Source organism: Eurypyga helias, unplaced genomic scaffold, assembly GCF_000690775.1.
Source record: "Eurypyga helias isolate BGI_N326 unplaced genomic scaffold, ASM69077v1 scaffold17478, whole genome shotgun sequence".
Classification (NCBI taxonomy): domain Eukaryota; kingdom Metazoa; phylum Chordata; class Aves; order Eurypygiformes; family Eurypygidae; genus Eurypyga; species Eurypyga helias.
Window position 1 is genome coordinate 1 of NW_010267717.1, and position 22,990 is coordinate 22,990.

Genomic DNA, 22,990 nt, shown 5'->3' on the forward strand with positions numbered 1-22,990 from the left:
CACTCGATCCCCTTGTCCAGTTCATAGATAAAAGTATTGACCAAAACTGACCCCAGCACCAAGCCCTGTGGAACCCTGCTTGTGACCGGCCAACAGGACTTAACTCCATTCACCACAACTCTTGGGGCCTGGCCATCCAGCCAGTTTTTTACCCAGCGAAGAGTAAACCCATCCAAGCCATGCATACCCAGATACCTGCATCCTCGCTGCAACTGCATCCAGCAGTATCTCTGAGAGGTGCTAGGCGATCTATTGCTTTCCTACTGCTTAGCAAAAGGTGTAACACTGAACATGTGTTTCAGTTTTAACCATGTTTCGTACCTGAACATGCTGATCCCTGATACTTTTAGCATATTGAGGCCCTTGTGCAGTTTTTATTAAAATAGGTATGGTGCTTATTATGTCTGTTAATGTAAAATAACTGAAAAATGGGCACTCTGACCAGAATAGCATGCTAACCAATTTTCGTTTCCCCCAGAAAAATGAAGAAATTTATAAGATACATGAAATTAAAGCGTCGGCGTTCTTTAGACCATGAAGAGCACATGAAAAAAAAGCAGCGTTATGAAGTGGACTATAACTTGGAGCCTTTTGCTGGACTTACCCCTGAATATATGGAAATGAGTGAGTGAGGTGGAAGGCAGGCATTTTAAACCATAATTATTCTGACTGACTGGGATGGAGAGCTGAGGTTTTTGAACTGTGGATTTGGTAGACAGTGGATGTGAGGCATAACTTAATTATTAAAGTGGATAGTCTTAGACCGTAGCGTGTTTCAGCCAACCACGGGCTGCTTCAGGGATGAACTGTGCTCTCTGCTGTTCATGAGCACTTACTTAGCACTATGTTAGATATTTCCCTTTAAGCCATGTGACATGTCACTGTCAGGTTTCAAATGCAAACAATTAAATGGCATAAACTTGAGATTATGAGGCATGTTTTGTCACTGGTTGCACCCTACATTGGAAATGAGTTACTTAATTCAGATTTGAGAATTTCCACTGGGTATTCTCACACCAGTTTGTTTCTGTCTTCTGAAATGTGGACTAAATCTTCTGAGAGACCTGTGTGCTGGTAGACCAGATTGTACTTGACAGATCACATAATTATTTTTTTTCAAGTAATGTGTTATGTTGAGTGAGTGATGTAGAAATTAAGCACCGGATACCAGCTCCACAATGCTGTGCCTGTACAACTACATTTCTTTTCCTACTTTCAATCTTGGAAAGGCTGAGAGCTGTTCGACATAATGCTGTTTGCTATGGTATCAGACATTCCTGAAGGATCTGTCTTAAAAGAGCAATTTTGTTTAGTATTTTAAGGAATGACTAGCAAAAAATAGTGGTAAAGGATATTGAAGGATACTGAGACCCAAAATTGTCATGCCCAGTAATTGCAAAGGCAAATTAGAATACCTGATGACTTTGATGTTTAGAGTAGTTGAAAAAGATTGAAATTTAATGGTACAAACTACAAGGTCATGGTGTCGGTTCCTAAAAATATGCAGTTAGTGAGATCAGTATTTGGAAGTCATGGATGAAGAGAAAGATGAGGCTTTAACAGTATCAGGGTGGGTATGAAATCGATGTGATGTCTTCATCAAACAAAAGCTAATACAATCCCAGGTTGTAGGAAGGAAGTTATTCCCAGTAAAGGTGTCCAGTGACCAGTCGTGTCCTTTTCAAAGCCAGTAAGCTTCTATTATCCAGAAGAGAAACCTTCCAGAGTGATGGGTAAGGGCTAAAAACCTGCTGGGTGGAGTATGGCAAGTTTATGTAGAGCTAACACAGTCACTGCCAGAGTCCCACTCCCTCAGATCACTCCTGTGCCAGCCTTGCCTAAGGCAAAATTGTTTTAGGAGCTTCCTCATCCTTCTGGTTACCTTGCCTTGCCTCAGCAGCCCTGGCTTTTGCAAGAGGGGCAACTGGCCCTCCAATGCCTGAATGGTGCAGCGGTCGGGCAAACGTTGCCTGACTCAGAAAATGTGGTTTAGCCTCCCAGCGAGTCTCATCTTGTTAGAATTTGAGGGGATGGCACTGACAAGATGCTACACATGCGTTTGATAAATACTGACCACAGCCATTGAAATGGTTGCTTTTTCTTTTCAGTTATTCAGTTTGGATTTGTGACTTTGTTTGTTGCGTCCTTCCCACTGGCACCTTTGTTTGCTTTGTTGAACAACATAATTGAAATCCGTCTAGATGCAAAAAAATTTGTCACTGAGCTGAGGAGACCGGTAGCAGTCAGAGCAAAGGATATAGGTAAGTGCATATATTGCTATTGTTATCCCTGTTTGTTTATTCCTGGATTGATGGCAGGATATTGTTACGCTGAGTTAGTTCAATTGACAGGAAGATATTTAAAGGAAAGTTCAAAACATTAGACTGTGGCTTAACTGTGAACTGTCACAACTTATCAAGGCTTTACTTTTAAATAGAAAGACCGGAGCTTTAAATTCAGATTAATATTTTATTAAGTACAGAATATCACTTTTCAAATCAAAATGATCAATAGGATAGCACAGTATCTTGCATGGTTCTGCGCATCAACAGTTCTTCCTGGCAATGCAGTTTTCTTGCAGAAGCAAAAATTTCTGCATTTAATAATTCTGGGCTGGGCTGGTGAAATACACTTGGGAGTGAGACTTGGAAGTCTGTGGGTAGATGTGTCTCTTTGTCCCTACTCGGTATGAACGTCGGAAGGGGGAAGCTTGAAGGTTGCCGTGAATCTAGCTGGAACTGGGCTCTGCGGTTGTACGGCGACAACAGACTGGCCCTCCCTTACTGCGGGGGGCTAACAGCTATGGGTATATACAGTGAGGAAGCTGTTTCTCACCAGTGTTGGTTACTTAGGAGTAAAAAGGTCATTGAAATAATTATTCATATTACAGAGCCAGTCAGCAAGAGCAGAGAAGTTCATGATCTGTTATTAAACTTGGTGTTCATTCTGGTATTGTGCAAGCAGAGATCTTCCTTGGGCTCATCCTTGTGCCCTAGAATCACCCTAGCGTTGAAGAACAAATGGTGTTTTGTCATGCCGTTGCCTTTACCATGACACTGCGTTTGGGGCGTTTTGTGGCTGGTGATTTGATGCTGCATGCTAAGGTTGCCGGTAGAGATGTAAGGAGGGGTGATGGTTTTATTGGTTGTGTTTGGTTTTGGGAGGCTCGTTGGTTTTGTTTTTGAGAGGGTATTAATTGCAATTTATAGCAATTCAGTCCCACTCTTGTGGATGAAAGAAACCCACTTCTTTCAGAGACTATGGGATGGCCACAGGCAAACCAGGCGAGATTTTAGGGCAGCCATCAGCAGCATCAGGAAAGGGAGAAGGTCCCACCTGCTAAAGGCAGTGGGTAACCACTGGCAGCAAACAGAGGTCTATCTCTGCTTCCACTGACATCGCAGTATCTATTCCTGAAGTTCAGTTCTGCAGTCTGCCCAGGCTGCGTGCATATGCTGTGCCAGAAGACCAGAGCTATATGAAGTATAAGTTACTTACCAAGCAAAGGACTCAGCCAGGCTGGAGGAGTCTTCCAGCGATGTCACTCTGCATAAAGCCACCTACATCTTCTTTACTCTTCAGACCCAGCTTATCAGGGCTGTAACCACTCGGATCTGGTAGCAGCCCTGGATTTTTCCATCAAGACTGAATCTTGCACTTTGAATACCTCGACTAAGGAGAAATTTCCAAGCTGTCACTAATGATCCAGGATGCTGTTAGAGAAGCCAGGCACGAGGGTGTGTGGCCACATGAACTAAACCAGCACTTTATGCAGACTTCAGAGAAACCCTTCAGTGAGAAGTGGGGTCTGGAGATGGGGAAGGGGCAGAGCTGTGGGAATCAGGCAACATCCTCAGACTAAATCCAGAGGGGTTGAACCTGAGTCAGTATGGGCTTGGTTGGTGTTACCTCTTGAATGCATACAGCCCACGCTGAGGAAAACCCTATCTGTATGGTTTCCAGATGCAAATGCAAAAATCCCATCAAGTGGCTCCACTGGAACTTTGCTTTCTCGAAGCTGAGGTAGGATAGTGATGAGAAGGTGTAGAAACAGATTCAGATCCTTAAAACTGTTAAGACTAGTGTATTCTACACCAGGTGTGTAAGGGTTCCAGCTTTCCAGGTTCTGTAGCTTTCTTTTTTCTCTTCAAGCATTTTAGAAGTTTGAATGAAATTTCATGTTTTTCTTTTCTACCCATGCTGTCATTCTTTTGTTTCACATTTGCCCTCCTCTTCCTCAAAGAAGCTGGTAGCTTAAAACCTAAAAAAAATAGTTGCCTAAACACAGCTTTGGAAGACAGACATGGGGTCCCTTTGCTTAAAAGTCATTACATCAATGTCTTATAATTTTTTTTATTTAAAATATAACTGTAGTTTGGCAGTCATAAGTACTCCTAACACTGTTAACTAAAAATGTAATTTATCTGATTTTAATGACTGGAACAGCATTTATGTGTTTGTCTCCTTCCTTAGGAATCTGGTATAATATCCTCAGAGGTATTGGAAAGCTTGCTGTCATAATAAATGTAAGTAATTTGGCATGAATAAAGTGTTATTCCAATAGGCTGGCTTTTCCATTCTGCTCCATTCGTTTTATTTAAGCATAAATCCCTTAAAATCATGTCAAGGTGTAAGATTTAGAAATTTTCTGAAATATTAGAGAATTGGACGCAGTGTTTATTTTGAAGTTGTGATAGTAGTAACATTTACATAAAATAGTAAGTAGTCTTGTAGCTTTTTTCTAGAACGTTTTCATAAAACTTTTGCTCTTTTGAAATACTATCACTAAGATGATGTATTTTTTCATTTCGGTGCGAAAACCTATTTAGGGTCAGGTAGCCACCTGGCTGCGAATTAGTTTGGCTCATCAGAGCGCAGTGTCCCTCTCTTGAAAATCAGGCCTCAAACACCGCACTCAGATAGCTCTGAAAATCCATGGAGATATTTTTTGTTTGCTTTAACAGTGAACATCCCAGCCCTCAGAAAATTTTAGCACGCCTTAATATATTAACTTACATACTTACCTAATACTCTAGGAATAGACATCCTCAATGATCATCTTCATTGCACCCCACCCTGGGGAGAGATGAAAAAAATAGCTGAATGACAAGCAGAGAACACGTTTGCAGTGCAGCAAAATAGGGGCCATGGAGGGCTTCCAGCCATGTGTCCATGGGCCCTCTCAGTTGTTTCACCGTTATCCAGACTGCAAAGCCCTTCGCTTTGCCCGCAGGTGTCTGTTGTCCTGTGGCCAAACCATTCTTTTGGTTATTTGGTATGCTGCCTTAATTTCTCTTTGCCATTTCATCTCTTTTCCTTTGGAGATAACTTCTCTATTTTTGTCCTTTTCAGTGTAGTCTGTCTCCATCATTATCCAGTGTTATTTTTCCCTCTTTGATCTACGTACTACCCCTCTTTATCATGAAATAAGTAAAACATTTTGTACTGTGTTTGTTCCACATGTACATGAGATTTATGCTAGTGAGAATGTTTCATAATAAAGATAGATGAGGAAAGCTAAAGTTATGAAGAACTCAGCAGATTTGGCTGTCTTGCACTTTCTGCATGACCTTTTTAGAAAACCTTTTTAAATAACCAAATAAAATGCAATTTTTGTGACAATAAAAATAAAATCGGGCTCAGTCTGCTCATCCTTTTATCTTGATGGAGTTAAAAACCACATATAATTAATGGCCTTTTTCAATGCAATGAGAATTTAGAGTCAATTCACTGTTAGTTGTTTGCAGAACAGGAAAGTACTTGGAAATCGATCCGTTGGACCTTATACAATGCATCAGGGATAAGCTGTGACTGTGGGGTGGGGAAAGAGCACTGTGTTTTGCTTTCCTCTGGTGCTGGGGCGCGTTCAGCCACTTCATTCTCTGGAGAGTTCAAGATGTTATCCATGCAGAAATCTCAGTCGGCACGGAAATACTCTGCAACTTGGAAGCAAATACTCCCTTGTTGCAGCAGTCAATATTTGGTTCTTAGGTCCCTGTGGGCTGCAGTCTCCCCCCTTTGTTTTCTGGAGCAGACCCTGAGTGGTTTGGGCATACTTGAGTGTATTATTAACTTAACCACTGCCTGAATATTGCGCTCACTCTGTGCTCTTATGGCTTAGGCATTTGTGATCTCATTCACATCCGACTTCATTCCACGCCTCGTGTACCTGTACATGTACAGTGAGAATGGCACCATGCATGGCTTCGTGAACCATACACTATCCTCTTTTAATGTCAGCGATTTTCAAGCAGGAACAGCTCCAAACGACCCCATGGATCTTGGCTACGAGGTTCAGATATGCAGGTACTCTCTTGAGTGATAACTAACTACAAGTATTTTTCACAGCTGACTAAGAACGGGACAAGTTTTTACATTCCCTTGTATTTTCAGTGCTTTTTTAGCACCTTGTTAGCCTTTTATATCAGATGGATCCATTCCCTGGAACATCTTTGCTTATATGTTAAGCAACTGCAACGCCTGAATATGAAGTACCACTTATTTTGGGAAATCCAGCTTAGCATTGTTAAATTCACTGTTTGTCCGTGCAAAGGGTTTTATTATTATGTATTCCCTTTTTCAGGAAAGGAGATTAATAATAAACAGACCGATGATGCTTTAATGCAACAAAATTATGTTACTCTGATGTCATGTTGTTGTATCCCACGCTACTGATACAACGACCGTGACTTCACAGTGTACCTCTTGTTGTCCAGTTTCTGTAGCAATTCCTGATGAGAGTAGTAGCATCCTTATCTGTCCCAGAATTTAAGACCCGCTTGGAGTATCATCCCTCAGGAAATCTGCATGCCTGTAACAATTTCTACGTGTTATTTTAGTTTTTAAAGGAAAACGATTGTTGCATATTTCAGCTTATCACGCAATCTAGGTCAGTGCTTTGCCTAGGCTTCCTTAGATATCCATCATCTTCAAAACAAATATTTGAAGGCTTAGAATTGGGGACCAAAGCCAAATATATCAGTGAAAGTACTTAAAACAGCAAAACTGAAAGGGGGGCAATGGGAGTGAGAAGGGGAAGAGGAGAACAAGGAAGAAAGCAACATTCCAGGGGAGAAAAAAAAAAGAAAGATGACTTTGGTATATATGCACTAAAATCTTACAAAAACTGTCCAGGAAAAAAAACAAATAAACCCACCACCAACCAGCTTTATAATGGTATTATTTTTTAATTTACATTCTTTTTAAATTTCAATAGTGCAAGTTAACCTGCTGAAATGACAGCTAAACAGAAAAGTCACTCTGAGACGAAAGAAAAAAAACAACAAAAATGGCACATGTATTTTACTTACTCCTGGTTTCCTTCCGGTGATCTTTGGGCACAAGAGAATGAGGTTGGCAAACATGGTTTTAGCCCAGAACTTACAGAATGGAAGTGTTAAGTATCCTGGTCCAATACAAAAATGCCAGGTTTATTTGCTTTCGAGTCGCCGCCTCTTCTTCCCATCCCATCACTTCCTCCATATTCCAGGGATTTTTAAACCATTTGAAAATACGGAACCTTAAACCTTTCAAAATACAGACAGGTTGTTGTGGTTTTAAATTGAATGTATTTTCTTGATCCCATTTCTAACAAGTTATTGTTGATTAGCTCATAGATTTTCTGTAAGACATAGCTAAGGCAAAATTCTCACCTCTTCTCTATACAGCAAAATTTAGCTGCGACCTTTCGCTTACCATGAGCAAGGAGAACACCACGTAGCATAACACACACGACGGACCGGAGATCAGTATTTTTGTCTTTAAAATCAGTCCGAAAAATACGTGGGGTTTCTTACCAATCTTAAAAGAAAATAAATCACCCGTGCTGTGTACTTTACTCCGTCTTTATGGGAACTGATATTATTTGTACTAATCAGAGGGTATTAAGATTGAAGACTTTTAATTTTGAGGAAAACTTGAAGGCTGAGGGAGGCTTTCAGCAGTGTCTCGTCGCCAAGAGGTTAATGCAGGGTCGTGCTGTAATAGTGAACTTGCTTTTAGCCTGCTCAATGTACTGTTCGACTGTTGGTTATTAATTCCGTGTGGTGTTAAAATTGCTGAATGACATCACTGATTGACTGAGTCTTGTTTTGCAGGTACAAAGACTATCGGGAACCCCCTTGGTCTGAAAACAAGTACGACATTTCCAAGGATTTCTGGGCTGTCCTAGCAGCAAGATTAGCATTTGTGATAGTTTTCCAGGTGGGTTGTACTGCCGGCACTTTTTATATGGGGAAAAAAATGAGTTATTGTATTTCTTCAGCTACATAAGGCAAGAAGCCACCCTTGGAAACAAATTATTAGGCCAAACTAAATACCCTCTTTCTCAGCTGTTTCATGGAAAAGCAAAGAAATTTGCCCATCCTTATTCACCATCTTCCTTCCACCCATCCAGTCCCAGGTATATGCCCAGTGGAAAAACTCATCCCCAGGGATTCCCTTAACTGGTTTGATGCAGAAGCAACGGAATGACCTCAGTGAGCAGCAAAGCACAAGGCTGATACTAATTTGGGCCTGCCAGTTTTTCCAGTAGGACAACAGCAAATTCACTGAAGCAGCATAAATTTGATCCCAACTCATTTCTAGACCTAGCCAATAAATGAAATTTCCAAGATTTCCCAGTTAGCGTTTATCCTGCATCTGAACAAGAAGGTGAAATCTTGTAATTTTTCACGAAAGGACATTATTCACTCACAACGGTGATGCTGGTTATTGTGACACAAGTACTTTAAGTTATCTAAAAAACATGTTTGAAAACTTCAGGGTTTGGTTTGGGTTTTTTTTTTACAAAATGTGTATCTTATTGTGAAAGATCTCTCTTTCATTGAATCAGAGTTTTTAAATAAGAAACACTTCACTGGAATGTATTTTGCCAACTTTCATCATTTTACCTTTTGCTATTTGCTCCTGCCTTTCTGATGTAAAACTCCATGAGCCGTTTATCGATGACAGTATTTCCTTTGGATTTCTCAGTGGCTGTGACAGTATTTGTACATAAATCACAGACACCTGTGCCTGCCATTTTTCTCCACTTCTAGCATGAACAAGAGGTTGAGGTGAATTTGGCTGGGTATCAGGCTTGTGACATGCCATCGAGCCCAACTCAAATATTGTCCTTTCTTATTCTTCCTAAGTACACCAAAAATGGCCCCTTCCTGCATAGTCATCCTTTCATCTGGCCTTGCTGACATTTTCTCACAATTTCGTTTTCAGAACTTGGTCATGTTTATGAGTGACTTTGTTGACTGGATTATCCCAGACATTCCCAAGGACATTAGTCAGCAGATTCATAAAGAAAAAGTTCTCATGGTGGAGGTCTTCATGAGAGAAGAGCAAGGGAAGCTGCAAATGCTAGAAACCTGGAAAGACAAGGACAAGAAAAAAGGTGAAAACTGTAACAATCACAGCCCCAGACTCTCCAGGAGCCATAGTGGGAGCTTGTCCTCCTGCCATTTGTATCCTCTTGATGTATAGAAGAGGGAGTTGAGTATGTTGGGGCATTCCACTGACACACAAGCCATCGCGTAAAGGGCAAGACTCGAGAAACGGACAACCTGGTCCATGATGGAGGATGTGCTGCCATTTCGCTCCCATCTTTGTGAGAAATGTTCTTCTTACAAATATGGAGGACCACGTTCTTTTTCTGATAATGCTGGGGTTTTTTTTCTTTTGCACAAGCAGTCATGCAGGGAATTTTTGTATTTCATCGATAGATAACACTGTTGACGTTGGTGTGCATTAATAAATGCAGGTACTTTAGTACCTCTTGATAGAGATATTCTCTGAGCATTTGACCTTAGCCTAGTAACTAACTAACTAACTAAAGGTAAATTTTAAGTAATAGTAATGCTACTCATTTTAAACATCTTTGGAACCCCAGGCTTTAAGGTCTGTGGGGTAACTCCATAAAGTATATGCAAAATCAGCTTTAAGAGTGTGCCCTAGTGTTCCTTTTGGCAGAGGAGAAGCCCTGTACAGGGCCACCAGAGTCACTTGCTTTCCAAGAAGGGGTTCAGCCATGCCGGCGGACACCTGTGTTTGGACCTCCAGGGCTAAACCAAACAGAGCTCCCACCCAGCATGGGAGTCAGACGGGCGCGTGGGGCATTTGTGGCAATCTGCTGTGCAGCCGAGACCTTCCCCGGGGTGCTGCTCTCTTCAGAAACATCAGGAAGGTGAATCTGGAAAAGTTCTTTTTTACCAACGAACGACTGATGTGTGTGAAGCTACCTCAGCGCCCCAGGCCGCGTCAGCGGTGTTTGAGCAGTCCCCCAGCAGCTCCTCGCTCACGGCCAGGCAGCGGCAGCACCATTTCCAAGATCCTCCCAGCAGGTAGATGATCACAGAGCGTTTCGTTAAATGCCCTGAATTAACGAGCACACGTAGAGCTACAGTGACTCCCACTGCCCTGCCTCGTACTCGGACACCGCTGAGGAAATCCCCTTTTCCCCTGTTGTTTTAGCACATCCCCTTCTTAGCCAGGTTTGTCTCTGTAGCCCTCGATCCTCTGCAGGGGAGAGGAGTCTGCACCCTTTTTTCACAGCCAGTTGCTCCTGCAGACTTTCTGCTGGTGAATGGCATTTCCCAGAGGCTGTGCTGGAGGAGCCCATCCAAAACATGTCCCACTTACTGTCTTCCGTGGAAGTTTTGCCTGCCCTGGGGCTACAGGACCAGACCTTCAGTTAGTTACTGGACTTCTGTCTTCAAATACTCTCTCTTTTGTACAAGGAGCTTCCTTAAAGTATGAGTCTAAAATCCTTACTTATGATGCCTAGCAGATCCCATCAGTACAAATCTTTTTAAGCATAGTACGTTTTAGTTTTGCTTTGTGAAACAATAAACTGCACTTCCAAGTAATATTGGTGCAATTAACCCCATTTCTTTTATTGCTTTGTCTTGTCCACGGCACTTCATTACCAATATTAAACTGAAAAGTAAAATAAAAATGAAAGATTTCTTTAAAGTCTAACTACTGTATGGTTTGTTACAAAACCAAACATCAAAAGACTCTTTTCAAGAGAAATGTTATTTCTTTTTTCCTTTTCTTTTTTCTTTGCCAAACTAATTTAAAGATTAATGCTAGAACTTAAAAAATACCATATTTAGCTTTTGATATATTTATTTGTTTTAAAGTATGTGACAAACTTGATATTTTTCTGTAGTCTGTCCAAAGAAGGTAACAGAAAAGAAATTATGTGGAAGAAAGAAAATGATATTAACCAAATATTCTTGAAGCTTATTTAAAATATTGATCCAACCAAAGATTTTTATTAATAAAGGGCTTATATTTTGTTAACTCTTGTTTCTGTTGTATTTTGACTTGCAGGAATGTCACTATTTTTAAAATCTGTAACTTATGATAGCTTACTACTGTAGGGCCAAATCCTGCCTGGTTTATTCAAACAGTAAGTGTTACACCTGGTAGTAAGCGTGTACCAGATGGGGCCCACTGGCTGCAACAGGACTGTGAGTAGGAATAAATCAAGCAGAATTCTGCCCGTACAGCTTATCAAAAAAGTGTTCTTCCTCTCGTTCCTTGGTAGCCCAAAAGAAACCAAACATGAACTTCCTGTTCTGAAGAGAAATCTTAGGGGAACTTCCTCAAGGGGAATTTCACCTGTAAATACTTAACTGAAAGTATTCCCAACGTAATACTGACATTCCTGTAAACGGTAGAAGTGTAGCCTGAACACGTACTTATCAGAATCTTTCATTATTTGCGCAGATCACAAGATAGTAATGGTTGCTTATACTTCCTTTTGTACAGTAAATTGTTTGAAATGGAATTTTGTATATAAAAAACCTGTATTACTACCTAGATACCTATAAAACTCTTTCACGGAATAATTTTTTAAGAAAACCAAATATATAATAAATCTGTTTTAGTTCGGGATTTTTTTTTTTTTTTTAAACACTTATTTGAAATAAACTTAAATATGCAAGAGTTTCTCCTGCGGGACAGGTTCTCGTTCTGTTCCCAGTCCTCCCTATGCTCCGAGTATGCAACCGAGTACCGCTGGATTTGAAATACAAGGCAGTTCGTGTTAGGGATCTGCGGTGCCCTTCCCAGTGCTCCGGACGGCAGAGGCCAGAACTGAGATTTGCCTGGAGGTTCTGACTGCTTCGTTTACAGACACCTTCCCAACCACGCAGGAGGGAAATCTTGTGCTCTAGACACTTTAGATACCCACTTTTGAGATCAAATGAATCCCTCCTAAGACACATCTGGTTTCTGACACAGAGGCAGATGGCTGCACCGTAGACACTGGGTGTTACATGATGGGTCTTATCCCGGAAGCTCTGGTTTTCTCCCGACTTCAGTCTTAGGCGTTACACATCTGTCTCCGGGAGCACAGAGGGAGGTTTGGTTTCTGGCACAGAGGGAGATGGCTGCACCGTAGACACTGGGTGTTACATGATGGGTCTTATCCTGGAAGCTCTGGTTTTCTCCCGACTTCAGTCTTAGGCGTTCAGCAGAATGTATGGTGTAAGAACTTTCACTAAGACATCTGACATGGGCTCAGAATGAGGAAGAATGCTATTTGGTTTGTTCATTTAAATTGAAAAATGTATTAATTATTAAGAAAAAAATGAGATGGTAAAACTAAAGGAATGAAACTCAGGGATTCCTCCAACTGTGTCGAGCTGAATGCGGCTCTGAAGGGAAATGGCTCGGGAAGCATAAAGGCTGCATGGTGTGTGTCACATTTTTATTGCCCTGTGGGACTTGTACAAGCAACGCTGGGCTCAGACCTGACTTGCCGTTTCCAGTTTGTTCTCCTGCTCACATTTAATTGTTCTGTGAGAAGGCAGAACATGAGGCTTTATACCAACTCCCCCTTTCTATCCAGAAAATATTAATGCTTTAAGTAATGAAATTTAGTCAGAAGATGGGAATTCTGTTCTGAGATAATGGATATGAAACCAGAAGCAGGTAAATCACTGACTAGTTCATAAACGGTTTGGTTTTGTCAGTTCTTAAAGACAGAATAGTAGATGTGAGCTCATCAGATGCAAGATGATGCTTTCCAGAAGTGATTTGCACTGCACTTGAGGTACTTTCCATTAAAGTGGGGTGTTTCTTCATATTTGTGATGCAAGTGAAAACAAGTTTTGTTTGTACCAATAGAAAATCTGAGGCAGGATTATGCTAAGGAGGATTCACTGGAAGAGTGAGGAAAAATGGGCAGTTAGAGAAGCAGGGGTCTGGAAGTAACCGAGAAATAGCTGAAAATACCTCTGTGTGACTCGCAGCTACCGTATGGGCCAGGTTTGATGGAAGACAGCAATGGGTTTAAATTGAAAGTGGGGAGGTTTAGATTGGATATCAGGAAGAAATTCTTCCTGGAGAGGGTGGGGAGGCACTGGGACAGGTTGCCCAGAGAAGCTGTGGATGCCCCATCCCTGGAAGTGTCCAAGGCCAGTCTGGATGAGGCTTGGAGCAACCTGGTCTAGTGGAAGGTGTCCCTGCCCATGGCAGGGGGGTTGGAACTGGATGGTCTTTAAGGTCCCTTCCAACACAAATCATTCTGTGAATCTATGATTCTATAATATTTGTATTTGTACAAATGCAGCTGAATTCTGTATTCATTTAACAATACCTCCACGACATGCATTCAGCCGATTCTTGGCATGCTTCTGCCACAGAGTTGTAAGTACAAAACCCCATTTCCCAGCCCTGCTTTGATCAAAGGAGAAAGGAAAAAAAAAAAAAAGCCAAATCCCAATGTATTAAACAGGAAAACCATTATACTGGTTTACTTAGTCCAAGAGCAAATACAGACAATAGCAGGAAAGCATACAGCTAGCAGTAGCTGCGCAGGACGTTTTTGAACCATTGCTAAAATACGCTGTTTGCTTTTTGCTACCCAAAGCTTCGTGGCAAAGTTACAACTTCGGTTGGTGCATCCGAGGAGGAAATCATACCAACCCTATTGTGTTGATGGTATGAGTCTGAGTCTTCTGGATTTCCATGTCATTGTGTTTCTAAGATACTGTCTTACAAATATTTTGCAGTCTTAAATAGCTTGAGGGTGAATAAGTCTGAAGTCAAGGCACAGATACATTTCTATTTTTAAACCCTTCATGCTCTCTGGTCCTGAGCTGTTAATGATCTTTTTGGCTGTTGTGAATTCCAATAAGCAATAATAAAGCAATTTACTTTTCATCTTGTTACGCAGCCGCAGGAGTCTGAGGTCTCCCGAAGTTTTCCTGGATCACTTGAGTGCCTTTATATTTTCCTGTGCCATTTTCAGCACAAACAACTTCTTTTTCCTTTTGCCACTGAGGAAACTATGTCTTAAAATTTATATGGATTCCATTCAAACTCTGGTTCAATTCTTCACACACTTGAGTACTATTTATCCCTTGACCGTATACAATGTGCCGGTTTCAGTACAGCAGTGAAAAACTGAAGTTCTTTTTTTAACCTCCTCCTTTTTTTAGCCCAACAGGCCTTTCTGAAGAAGAAACTAACTATTAATGTGGCTTCTTCTTAATTTTAAGTTCTTCCCTTGATTTTTAATACCATGCATGCCACCTGAAGCCAGAGAAAGTACTTCCTTTGATTCCTTTTGACTGCAGTGCTCTTTGCATCAGACTAAGCATTGCTTATTGAACGATTGGTTGCACTTGTAATAAAAATCTATGACTCTACGGTACTTTCATTACCCAGCTAAAGGCAATATATCCTGATGCAGACGTGTTGTGCAAGGAGTAGTTGTGCACGTTGTTGTGCTCGTTTCCGTGAGGTAAGGACTCGGAAAACCAAAGGCACGACAAGTCACGTGAACTAAATTACGCAAGTTTGAAGGTTTTGAGGTCATAGTTTTCATCTCGCTTAGTACCACCTGCCTGAGAAAATTCATGCCAAAAGTGGAAATGTACCCATCCCGATGTTCATGAGAAAAAGAATCGAAACATAAAATAGCAGAGTGCTTGCACTGAGCAGACTTAAAAGCGTAACAAAGTCCATTTTTCAGAGCAAGAGTTAAATGCAGGTAGTTAAGCAATCTTTCTCAAAGCAGGAGAAAAGGTTATTCCCTATTTTTTTCTTCTAAATTTAAAAAAAAGTGGCCATATCCTCTAGTTTGAAATACAAGAAACAGAGGCTGGGGAGAAGGTCCAAATAGGGAAGGGAGGAAGTTCTCAGATACGAGTTAGCTGGTGTATTAGCCACAGAAGTTGGTTTTCTCACCAACTTTCTTAGGAGTTGCTTCCTAAGGCAAGGCCATCTTGCAGGTAGGTTATCGGATAGCCTTTGCCAGTGCTGTTGTAGCGACATGCAGTCTCATTCTGCCGAGCAATGCGATACTGCTGGTCTTGTGTTCAGATGGAAGCTGGAAGACTTTGGTCCGTTGGAAGGAAATGGATGAAAACAGAGTAAGAAACAGGTGGCCTCTCCAGCATCAGTGGGTGCTTGGTGACGGTGCCTTCTCCACTAAGGTACTGAATTGCAAATTATACCACGATCCTCAGCAATCAAAAATAAACAGTTCCTCTAGGAACTTACAGGAATTTGTAGACTCTCACGCAGCTTCCAACATTGAGGTCAGGTCCCAGTTCGTACAAGCCCTTTGGTTCTGCAGTAGGTAAATCTCTTAAGCCCTAAAACCGACGTGCGGGTAGATGGCTGATCTGCCTGTGCCGCCTGCTTTGAACCAGGATGGTAGCGTCGCATCATCGTGGCATGGTGCTCGCAAGCCTGGAATTCCCATCTGTCCTAGTAGGAGCATGTCATTAGATAAGCAGCTCACATTTCTTAGTGTATTAATCTTCAAAACGTGTCTGTAGGTAAAGAAGGTAGGTAATTACAGGTAATTAACCATCAAGTGGGAAAGTAATAAATCTTAGCAGGACAGACTACTCCAGGTTTACTGCGTGACCAGCGAGAGGCGGTGTGCCTAACAAAACAGCTCTGCGCTCCGGTGGATTCTGGGCCACACTCCCCGAGTTACCTAGGTATTTTACTCCACTCAGGCACTGTTGGGAGTGGAAGTTGGGAGCAGGGAAGGAGCAGACAAAGTCCAGCGAGTAAATTAATGTGAATTTCAGCTACATCTTCTTCCTGGCTTCAAAGAGCAAAAGAAGTAAACCCAAGAGTCAGTTCTGAAATTCTACTAAACCTTTTCACTTTGTCTCTTTGAATTTTACTTCTGAAACCAGATTTTTCCGCATCTTTACGATGCTTGTCTTTTAGCTCTGACCAAAGAGAGCTGTAGAGGTAAGCTGGTAATTGTCTCTGGGTCTTCTTGTGGATAAGAAATGACAGTTAATCACTTCCAGGTTGAGGTACTTGGCAAAGATGTAATACAGGCTATTTCTGCTTTAAAAAGCCTCACTCCAATACTGGTAAATAACAACAAAGCTGTATTGTTATATCTCTATTTGAGAGACAAGGCAGGGTGATCTTGTGTCTGATCTTACGCTGCAAGTTGTTTTATTTTGGTTGTATCTCTGAACAAGGGCTTCTCAAGAAAAAAGAAAATGCAGTATGTGAACTTTCTGAGGGTAGGCAGACAAAGCTGAGGGGTGTGTAACTTCCTTACCTCTTCTAAAGTACACAGACGGTAAGGAAATATATAAATGCTATATATTGTATTATCTTAATCCATTCTTCTCTCAAGAAGTCACGCTCCTTCACAGACTCTTCACCTCTGGGAAGAAATGCAACATGTTTCCATTATGTTTGCGTATGAAAATGAACTCCAAATTGCGGCTGAAGACTGATTTGTACCTGGTCCTGACTACAGCACTGCAGAGTACCTCAAGTTAAAGTGTTTCTTTAGCAAGCAGAAAATAATACTTTCTCCCCCTGCCCCGCCCCCCCCCTAAGAATCAAGGGAGGGGGATGATGCAACCAGATTTGCTTTTTCTTATTTATTATAGCTAAATCCCTATGAGTAACTGACCTAGTCATATCCTGTGTCACTTAATGGTTGCATAAAACTATTCATGTTTTAAAAGGAAAGGAGTGCTCCAGGTAATAACTGGGCTGTGTTCGAGCAGACAAGGCACTCCCTCTCTAATCGGATTTGAAAAAAACTTTACACCTTCCAACTTCAACGATGGTGAGATCATGGCTCAGATGGAAAATACTGTATTGGCACATTCAGAAAAGGAAGAACAAAAACCCACTGATTTTTCCTCTAATGGGTAATTCTACTACCAGTCACAGATATCTAAGGTAATAGTTGTTTTTAGGAAATGTATCCTCTCTGCTCCGTTTGACGTTATCTCCAGTCACTGTGGTGGGCTCACAACATCCGAGTTGAACTCAGAAATCCAGCAAGTGTGACCAGACTCACTAATTTCTTATTAAATGAAATTTCGTAACTCTGGGAGAGATTTAGAGGCCAAGGTGTCTTCTGGGCTGTGAAGAGGTCATTCTGTAGGCTGGATGCAGGGACGTGGCTGACCAGGTCCAAAGCAGAGTCTGTTAATGCAGAAGAGATTAGAACTGGAATACTCACCCACAAGGAAAAGTCCCTGCCACTACTTTTTCACCTGCAAAGCTGTCTACCAGGCAATTGAGTGCTGCTGTATTCACTGAGGAAAGGGGGAAACCCCCCTTTTCCTGCGATGGGAGGATGAAGCCCTGTGGTAGGCTATTTGCATGCTGGTAAGAAGTACTTCGGAGTGGTGCAAACTAGTACAAAATTGATCCGTATTCTGCAAAATAATTAATTTTGAGTTATCCTAACCGTTTTTATAGCTGCTCAGAATATTGTATTTTCCAAAGCCAGAAAGAGACCAAAGAAAAGCACCTCCTTCTATCTTCTATCCAAGAAAATAAATCCTAACGTGGTAAGTATTTACCTTTTCATGGTTTTATTGGGCTTGGGAACTGGCAATATAGCGGCTCAGGAATATAAAGAACAAGTTTATATACTCTTCAGAAATCAATTAGTATTAGCTTTCAAGCCTGGCAACCAGAACTGCGGAATTACTTTCCTGAGTGAAATGCAACATCCACTTTGTATCTTAACTTTGTTTCTCGCTTTCTCAACCCATCACAGAGCCTACCACCCTGCTGTGGGGCACGGTCCCCAGTACAGGTTTGACAGTCAGTGGGTCAGAGCGAGTCTCGTACTCACAAATGACCTAAGTGCAGTGGCTCTTCACCACCCCAAGGGAGGTACATGTTATCGGCATAAGTTAACACGAAATTTGGCACCTCAGTGCATTTGGCATTTAGAGGAATAAAATGTGCTGGCCTAATATATACACATAGCTTTACTGACATTTGAAATGTTTGTCTGAATGATTTCATACTTCTACAATATGATGAAAATTCACTACAAAAATAGGTAAAAAGTCAAGTCAGAGGTTTTTAGCTGGAGAAAATAAACAGAAGTCTACAATTTACCCTTCCCCTAAAGTTAAACTAACTTATTCTGCCAACAATAACACAACAGAACTATATCAACAGAATTATATCAACACTTCTCCTGTTTCAATATTAAGTTCAAGCATCTGTTAACAACTTATTGCTTGTTGTTGTTGTTACTTGGCCAGATCTTTTATCTGTATACAACCTATTCGTGCCGGAGTTCACTTTCTTTTCAATACTTATTTACTTTTCCCACACACTGCTTTTTGATTTTTCTATCATCCCACAATAATTTGACATTTCTTATAGGCCCTGTACACTGTAGCTCCTAAATACTCCAGTTTCTATGGACTCAAGCAAATAGAAACTTCATCCCCTCATGTTTTTATTACTCGGTCAAAAAGGCAAGAGCTGCAGGGCTTTTGAAAGCACCATGCAGTCCACCCATAGGGTGTGCATCAGCAGATAGATTTCTCTTAGCACAATGGAATACCTTGAATTTTGACGCCACCTCCACTGCATGGATATTCCTCTCTTTCCTTCCACTTGCTGAAAAAAGAAACAAATACCCATTTGACAATTCTACCTCCCCCTTGACAATCAGCCCAGTCTAATAAGTATCGTTTAGCAGCTTGTAAAGAAACAGTAGACCAGCAAGCTCTCCTTGACTTGATTCCAGGTTCTGCCTCTGAACACACCTAATGACTATGTCTTCATCCTGCATATAATTTAAAAGAACTTCACCATCAAGTCTGTCAAGATACAGTCCTGATCTATTGAGCCTTTCACCTCCCTCTCCTCAGTAAAACCAGACAAGCACATCCTTTGCACCTTACAAACCTGGGAGCAAAGCTCTGCCCTCATGCAACAGAACTGAACTAATAACAATGATTTAAGCTGTAAACATATCAAAGTAGACGTGAAGTAGTAGGTATGTAGCTCAAAACAAAAGCAAAGAAGAACAGTACATGTGTTACCATTGGAAACTCTACCAGGGGGTGCAGCCCTCACTGTAGGCCCCAGAAAAGAGAGATTTCTTTGAATATCTGTGTTACCATCTCAGATTTGAGCATGCCATGGACTGTGCTGGAGTAGGTATATTGCAACCAGCATCTGAAATTGCTAGATTAAAAGTAGTTCTGGTGTATCGACAGCAGGTTGCAAGCACATCCCTTGTGAGAGCAGAGGGGCTGGCTGACAAGGCAAGCTGTTAATATTTGCAGAAAGCTCTTTGTCCTATTAAGTTGCTTGACAGGAATAGAGAAAACAGTCATCAAAGGCAGACTGAGCAACTCATATACTTGTTAATGAGCACTAATAGCAAATGGGATTACACCAGAGGGATTGCAGCACCTGCAGAAACTGTCAAGACGTGCCCACGGCAGATCGCGAAGAAGGGCTAGTCGGGAATGCAGGTTGCCTTGGCTCAAAAACACAGAGCATCTTCCCAAGTTTCCACGCAAACTCATCCCCGTCACCTCTGGTTCAGTACAGCCACCTAACGTTTTACCAAAACGTTCACTATTCAGGGCACGCAGATGAATAATACTGATTTTTAAAGCAGCCCAAGCAACCTTCCAGCCACCCCACGTTTATTCCCGCAGCATGAGGGTGCGCAGGCATCCCAAAGGGCAGCCACGCGCTTCGCCGTTTCGTGTCCACAGCCTCTAAAAGGGCTTGTTGTCAGCATGTCCTTGGTGAGGGACACCACGCTGGAGGCTCGGCAGGATGGAGTCCTGCTCTGGTCTCTTTGCCCTGCTCCTCCAGCCAAGGCGAAGGCGAAAAGCACCGGCTGAAACACTCCCAAGCTTCCAGCTCCCTCTGCAGTATTTCGCATGGAATCGTCTTGGCTCCAGAAACCTCCGAATTGGGTTAGGAGCCGGATCTTTAACAGCACTTAAATTTCTGGTCTATTAGCAGGTCTAATAAATCATTTCCATGAAGTTTTATTCTGATGTGGAGCAGTTAAGGGTCTGCTGACCTTGGCAAACACGTTCTTTGCTACAGCCCCGAGAAATGCTTTCGAGGGAAGCAACCGGAGGAACCCAAGTTGCTTGTGTGTCTTCACCTGTGCACGTGTCCAAGTAGAGTCAAGTGGTCAGATTCAGACCTAATAACAGGGACTACTAAATCACTATTCCGGGCATTAAGAGTGAATTTAAAAGCATTAAAGCAACAATTTCTATCTTAATTAAATTATGATTTGTACCTTTTAGTTCTGTGTTTGTTACTAATTTAGACTCCCTTAAAATTACACTGATGTATGGAATCACTTTCACACTTCCTGGTACTGAATATGTCTGCTAAGTGCCTATGAACCTATTAAAATCTCATTCAATGTTGCTTTCAAGTGCACGTCAAGGTACAGAGGATAAAGCAATGAATTACGCTGATTTAGACTTTACACAGACTTGTCGCTGAATTTGGCCAGCTGCCATCACCAGGAACAAGCTACGCATCATGTGATTTGGTTCCTCTTGTTGTGTAGAGTCATCTTCCTTGGCAAAATTAAAATGAGATTTTATTTAACTGGATTTTACACTCCTACATTCTGACTAGGGCTTACATCTGCTTTCTAAATTAATACACACACTGCAACTGTATTACTCCTTGGCTTTGCAGTACCCTTTTTATTAGTGGTCTCTCCTCCCGTTGAAAGTGTATTTGGGCTGCAGAAAGAAAATTCACCTCTCAACCATACCCTGGGCTGGATCAGAGGTGTGGCCAGCAGGGCGAGGGAGGGGATTCTCCCCCTCTGCTCTGCTCTGATGAGACCCCACCTGGAGTGCTGCGTCCAGCTGTGGAGCCCTCAGCATCAGAAGGATATAGACCGGTTGGAGCGAGTCCAGAGGAGGCCACGGAAATGCTCCGAGGGCTGGAGCCCCTCTGCTCTGGGGACAGGCTGAGAGAGTTGGGCTTGTTCAGCCTGGAGAAGAGAAGGCTCCGGGGAGACCTTATAGCACCTTCCAGTGCCTGAAGGGGCTACAAGGAAGCTGGGGGGGGCTTTTTACAAGGGCCTGGAGTGACAGGACAAGGGGTAACAGGATTAAATTGAAAATGGGGAGGTTTAGATTAGATATCAGGAAGAAGTTCTTCCCGGAGAGGGTGGGGAGGCACTGGGACAGGTTGCCCAGAGAAGCTGTGGATGCCCCATCCCTGGAAGTGTCCAAGGCCAGGCTGGAGGAGGCTTGGAGCAACCTGGTCTAGTGGAAGGTGTCCCTGCCCATGGCAGGGGGGTTGGAACTGGATGGTCTTTAAGGTCCCTTCCAACCCAAACCATTCTATGATTCTACGAACTTAGGCCCTTCTCATCCCAGCTCAAATTATTAGTGCCAATTCCTCTTGCTATTTACTTTCCCATGCAACCCTGTAATAGGGTAATTCCCTCCAATTTGCAGCATTTAGGGACTACACAAAAATCTCTTTTAAACAGGTTTTTGTATTTCATCTGAGAGACTGAGAGTGACATGCACGTTAGCTGCTTTTTAAGGTTGGCATGATTGAAAGTTGACCTGTCATCCACCCTGGGTGAGGGACATAAGGGAGGAAAAAGATAACAGGAGGCTGATGGAAGTCCCAAATTTATTCTGAATTTTGGCGTTACCTGGTTAAAAATCAAAGAAAACACTGAAAACGCTGTAGCAAAGGAAATTATTTTAAGGCAGCGCTTACTTGGGGGAGACAAGGTTGCCCGTGTTCATATAAGCTGAGAGGATTATATGGGAAACAAATCTTGCGTTCCGTACGCAATGCACCTTTTCTTATGCCGCGTGCCCACTGCTGTGGGCACACAGGTGGGCTTCTGGCGTGCGGCCAGCATACCGGCTTTCTCAGTCGTGTGTAAGGCCAGCCCTGTGTAACGGACTGAAACAGGGCTGAAGATCTAGCGGTTTTATCTCAGGGCGGCTCGTGTCTGTGGGAGTTTCAGAAATGCTTTGGCAGTCAGAGTTGTTCCTCACACTGGAATGTGAGACTGGAGAAGGGGATGCAGATCGTGTGTGCCTGAGATGGCAATCTTTTTATGACAAGGACCCTGGGTCTATTTATGTGTTGCAACAATAATAAATTAAAGGCTGTATGGGAAACCATGTATCGATGGGGTGGCTTGGGGAATCCACATGCCAGTGTCAGAGAAGGAACAACAAAAACAATCAACATGCGCTGTGAAGAAAAACTGTCACCGCTTTTCTTAACTTTGAGGACCTACAGAACGATGGGATGGACTTGAACTTTCCCATTTAAGTTCACAACCTTTCACCTCGCATAAAAATTGCCTGCAGGATTCAGGGACTTAACAGTTGCCCTGTTTCTTCCCTTAAAGGCTGGGAGCTACCTCATGTCGCAGTTCCCCTTTGTGAGGAAGGGCTGCAAGCCCTGTTTGCAGGGAAACACGGGGAGCAGGGGGTGTCTCCGGCGGGAGCCGAGGCCGTGCAGGAGGGTACAGGCCGTTTTCCTGGGAAGCTGCCGGGGGGGAACCCCGGGGAGGGAACGGTGTGGCTCCGGGGCCCCGGCTGTGCTGTAGCCTTTCTTGCTCTTCGTCAACTGAGCCTTTTCACCCCTGTACAGCTCTTCTTTTCCGCTTTCGTAAAAAGAAAAGGTAGCTCTTGTAGGTATAGGTGCTCAGACACAGCCCATAATTCTGTATTAGGCAGGGAACAGG

General features: G+C 42.4%; 1 protein-coding gene across 1 annotated transcript; it reads left to right on the top strand.

Moving 5' to 3' along the window:
* Positions 1–443: 443 nt before the first annotated feature.
* Positions 444–9,736, top strand: LOC104514016 (anoctamin-1-like). Its single transcript, XM_010157535.1, has 6 exons — positions 444–624; positions 2,109–2,261; positions 4,474–4,526; positions 6,122–6,306; positions 8,097–8,202; positions 9,214–9,736. Exons 1-6 carry the CDS (start codon positions 483–485, stop codon positions 9,472–9,474), a joined length of 900 nt encoding a protein of 299 aa, XP_010155837.1. The 5' UTR covers positions 444–482; the 3' UTR covers positions 9,475–9,736.
* Positions 9,737–22,990: the final 13,254 nt, after the last annotated feature.